Source organism: Lycium barbarum, chromosome 2 (genome assembly GCF_019175385.1).
Source record: "Lycium barbarum isolate Lr01 chromosome 2, ASM1917538v2, whole genome shotgun sequence".
In the NCBI taxonomy this organism is placed as follows: Eukaryota; Viridiplantae; Streptophyta; class Magnoliopsida; order Solanales; family Solanaceae; genus Lycium; species Lycium barbarum.
In genome coordinates, this window is record NC_083338.1 from 23,344,314 (window position 1) to 23,348,903 (window position 4,590).

Sequence of the window (4,590 nt, forward strand, 5' to 3'; positions counted from 1 at the left end):
TTCTCTGTTGTTGACCCTTTGGAGTAGCGTTTACTACATGATCCGTTGTCTTCCCAGACTCATTAATGCCAAGAAATTTGGATTGTGAAGTTATTGAATATTGAAAAAGAAGACCATAGCAAATTTCCAATACCATGTTGAATATTCTAATATTGGGCCTTTTTTCCTCACACGTTATTGGTTCAATTGATATGTCTTAATTTGGTGTCATGAATTTTCTTTCTCCAACCAATGGCAGAAGGAGACTTTAAGTCATCCAATTGTTAAGAAAATTCTTTAGGTGTCAACTTCAACTTCTAGCTCCTCTTCTTTATCTTGAAAGTTTTGCCATTGCTTAGTCAATGAAATAGAGTAGACAGTTGCAAGGAGTCCAAACAAAAAATGAGGTGTTTAACTTAAATGATCACTTAAGTTTCAAAGGAGTTTGGGTGTATATGTATTTGTCTCTATTGGGCACACGAGTTCAGCGTCAGTCCGCATTAATGAGAATAAATTTTTAAAAATAACATAAATAATTTCTAAAAGATTGTTTTTAATGATAAAATTAACTACGTATTAGCAAGAAATGTAGACAGCATGAAATACTATAACATGACAGACTATTAAGGTAGCGGCTTAAAGAACACAGTAACTTTAAAAAATTAGAACTCCAAACCCACAAGTTTCAAATCCTGACTCCGTGTTTGTCGCTCCCCCTCTCGTGGCACACTTAATTATATTATTGCATATACAGAAAGTCAAGTGATTGAATAAAAGAAAACCCCAAGTACCTATTCAAAAAAGAAAAAGAAAAAGAAAAAAAAAGTCATCTCAAAGAAAGACAAAGTCAGTCTCTCATTCTAAGAGTCGTGAATGTGAGTCTTCTCCTAATTAATATCAGAGCAAACCTCTCAACCCTGCTAGTTGCAGAAAAAAGAGAAATCGTGCCAACAATCGAATGACAGAGATATCAAAGATTTCTTTTTAGTCTAACCAGCCAAGTCATCTATGTATTTATAAAAATAGTTCGTTCTTTTTTATTTTTAGTTTAACCATTGCAGACAAATTAATTCTAGTCTACAATCTGGACTAGTAAAATTTCTATAGCACAACTGCAAGTTCCATTTTTAACGCCTTCCAGTTGAGATGTCCTTCTTTTTCCTCTTGCACTTACTTCTCATAGTTGTGACATCCTTTTTTGTGTTTGGTTACGGGGATATGACTGCCAAGAGTCTAGGTGCAGTAGTGATGGCCCTAGCATTCATTTTCCCTTCAGCCTTCAACATCAGCCAGGACATTGTGGATATCCAGGCTTCGAGCTATCTTGTAACAACAATATGACCATACTCACACTCACCAATTCACTTAGACTACATGTTCTGGATATTGATTATGTGTCTCAGCAGATTCGTGTTTCTTTCCGGAGAAGTTGTGTTGTGAACCTGTTGCACTTCAATTTTTCAGCATCTCCTTTCCTTTTGGATGTTGAGTTTTTTCCTCGTTGTAACTATTCCATTTTCGATTGTTCTGATGTCCCACCATTTCCCAGAGTTTACTTTGATACATCTGACTCCTTAATAATTGCTGTCAGCAATATAGAAAATTTATTGGATTATTATGCCCCTTTGGTTGGTTGTAAAAAAATTGATGAAATTCCATCCGCTCCCTGTGCTCCAGAATATAGTGGTGACCTCTATATTAGTTGGTTAAATCCAAAGTGTGGCTACTGCGAAGATCAAGGAATGGATTGTGGTTTCAAGAACTATACCAAACAACTGACAATTCAGTGCAGACCAACAAAAGGTATTAACTCATTTTAAGTTCTATTTTGATTGCGTAATAATATAATAGCAAAAAGAGAATGTATTGTCAGAAGTAGAGGATGTCCAATCCATCTACTGTTTGAATATCATAGTTGCTTTGGCTTTGCTGTCATTAATTTGGCTTATACCAAATTCTGGAAAATAACAAGAACTTGAATAATAGAATCATTACAAGTCCAAAATTGGCCATCCTTCCGTAAGTAAAAATTAAAATATCTTAGTTAATATATGTTTGCTATTGAGACAATAATCCTTCGGAGTGTGATGATAGTGCTTCTCTTTTTTCCATAACAAGTTTTTCTAATGTAAATCTTTTTATGATGAAAATATTTTTACCATAATTCTGACAGGCACATTAAAGGAACCATTGATTGCAGGTTGGTGCTCTATGCCTTTTCTTTGTCATTTTTTCAATTTCCCTTACTTATTGCCTTCTGTATAATGTGCAAGTTGATGTCTTCCAGGTGGAGTTTTAGCTATCGCTCTTTTTGGAATAGTTATCATGGCACTCTATGAGTTTTATAGCTCAAACAAAATTTAAAGAGAGAATCAAGCCAGAGTTGAAAAGTTTTTGGAAGACTATAGAGCTCTCAGGCCCACTAGATATACTTATGCAGTTATTAAGAAGATAACAAATCAGTTTCAGGAAACATTGGGAGAGGGAGCTTACGGGGTTGTTTATAAGGGAACACTTTCTAATGAAATTCATGTTGCTGTAAAAGTTCTCAATGATTCCAAAGAGAACGGGGAAGAATTTATTAGTGAAGTTGCAGCAATGGGCAAAATCCACCATGTCAACATGGTTCGCCTAGTTGTTTTTTATGCTGATGGAGTTAGAAGAGCTTCAGTGTTTGGATACTTGCCAAATCAGTCACTTGACAAACTCATTTTTCTATCAAGTTCCAAATATCACATTACCCTTAATTGGAAGAAGCTTCATGATATTGCTATGGGATAGAGAAAGGACTGGAGTATCTTCATCAAGGATGTGACCAACAGATCCTTCATTTCAATATCAAACCCCAAAATATTATGTTAGACCGTAACTTGAACCCCAAGATCTCTGATTTTGGTCTTGCCAAGTTATGCTCTAAAGAGAAAAGTGTTGTCACTATGACTAAAGCTAGAGGAACCATGGGTTATATTGCACTAGAAGTGTTATCAAGCAATTTCGGAAAAGCGTCTCATAAATCTAATGTCTATAGCTTTGGAATGCTGCTACTTGAAATGGTTGGAGGGAGAAAGAATTTCGATACAAAGGCTGATACTAGCCAAGTGAACTTTTCTGAGTGGATTCATCAGCAGTTGAATCAAGGAGAAGAGTTGAAAATCAGGATTGAGGAAGATAATGACATCATAATTGCAAGGAAATTGGCTATTATAGGACTTTGGTGCATCCAATAGGATGCAACAGATCGACCTTCCATCAAAGTTGTTACTCAAATGCTAGAAGGAGATGGGAACAACCTAACCGTTCCTCATCCTTTTACGGTAAGAAACACCACCGATCCAGGAACTGAAGTGATCGCATGCCCTTCTAGACAAGAGTTCACTGAAATATCAGAACTAGAATGAATGGAGGCCTTAATTACACGTCAACTCCTACATCTAAATTTATAATGTCTGGATTATTACAAGTGGAAGCTTGAAATTTAGTAATTTCATTAGATAGATGTTATGTCGTTATATTTAGTTGCTACTTTTGCAACTCTTTTACATGTCCGAAAGATGTATTGTGATTGTGTCATTATTCTAAACTCAACACTCTCTCAAAAGTTATTACAGATGCAACACCCTATGGGGGTGTCTTGTTGGCTGCATTAGTAAAATAATTTTCGCATGAAATAACACAATGTTGTCGGTAGGTTGGCCACATTAAGAAAATAATCCCAGTATAAAATAATACAATATTTGATTAGCCGAATAATCAAAATGATCTCCGCCATAGCTAAAATGCAACACAAAGAATATAATTAGCTGAGAATATACCAAAATTAGTCATGTCAGAGAAAACAACCATTAAGAATGTGCAAAAGGTATACAAATATTCACAATGACAGATAGCATGACATAGACGCAGAATAAATTTTATTTTTTTATCTACAGAAAGTATCAGATACAATTCATATATAATGTTATTTTAGTTACCACCTACTGTGTTGAAAAATCGAGTTCAACTCAAGAACTAAATAGCGGCTTCCTTTGGAACGGGTTCCCTTATTTGTTTCGACCTCCACACCTTTTCTCCTAATTCCAAAGATCTTTCCATTTATGGAAATGCAACATTATTTCCATGTTGAACACAAATTCCTTGATGCATTTATCCCATAATCTAAATTCCTAAAAAGTATCCTTCTTGCACTTGGAATCGGCTTCGCAACTTCTTATCACTAGTCTGCTAAGAATCTGGTTCATTCAATGTTTGTATGATACTTCTGCAACCTAGTTGTTAGCATAACCAGGTTCTTCAAGATACCTAGTTATTTTGTATATGTTTGTTAATCACACAAAACTAATTAAAGCCCAACAAATTTCCCCTTTTTGATGATGACAAACTCATGTGCATCTTCAGCATAAGAACCAGCTTGATCAGCAGCATTAACTTTGCAAGATGTCAAATTTCACGTAAGCCTAGGGATTCACCTCTCACTCATTGTAACCCTATAGATGACTAGGTGTAGGAACCTGATTGGTTCAATATGCTACCCAAAAACATCAACATCATTACAACAATGCCGTCATAGGAACCAAGTTTTTTTATTAGATACGTGAGCACATCCTTAACTTC

General features: G+C 35.3%; 1 protein-coding gene across 2 annotated transcripts; it reads left to right on the forward strand.

Moving 5' to 3' along the window:
- The first annotated feature begins 472 nt into the window (after nt 1-472).
- Nucleotides 473-3,622, forward strand: LOC132626353 (RING-H2 finger protein ATL20-like). 2 transcript variants are annotated; one of them, XM_060341196.1, is made up of 3 exons: nt 476-1,782; nt 2,153-2,179; nt 2,267-3,622. In XM_060341196.1, the coding sequence occupies exons 1-3, from the start codon at nt 1,317-1,319 to the stop codon at nt 2,341-2,343; spliced, it is 570 nt and encodes a 189-aa protein (XP_060197179.1). In that variant the 5' UTR covers nt 476-1,316; the 3' UTR covers nt 2,344-3,622. The 2 variants fall into 2 exon arrangements, with proteins under 2 accessions (XP_060197180.1, XP_060197179.1); XM_060341197.1 differs by lacking the exon at nt 2,153-2,179 and having other exon boundaries at nt 473-1,782.
- The last annotated feature ends 968 nt before the right edge of the window (nt 3,623-4,590 follow it).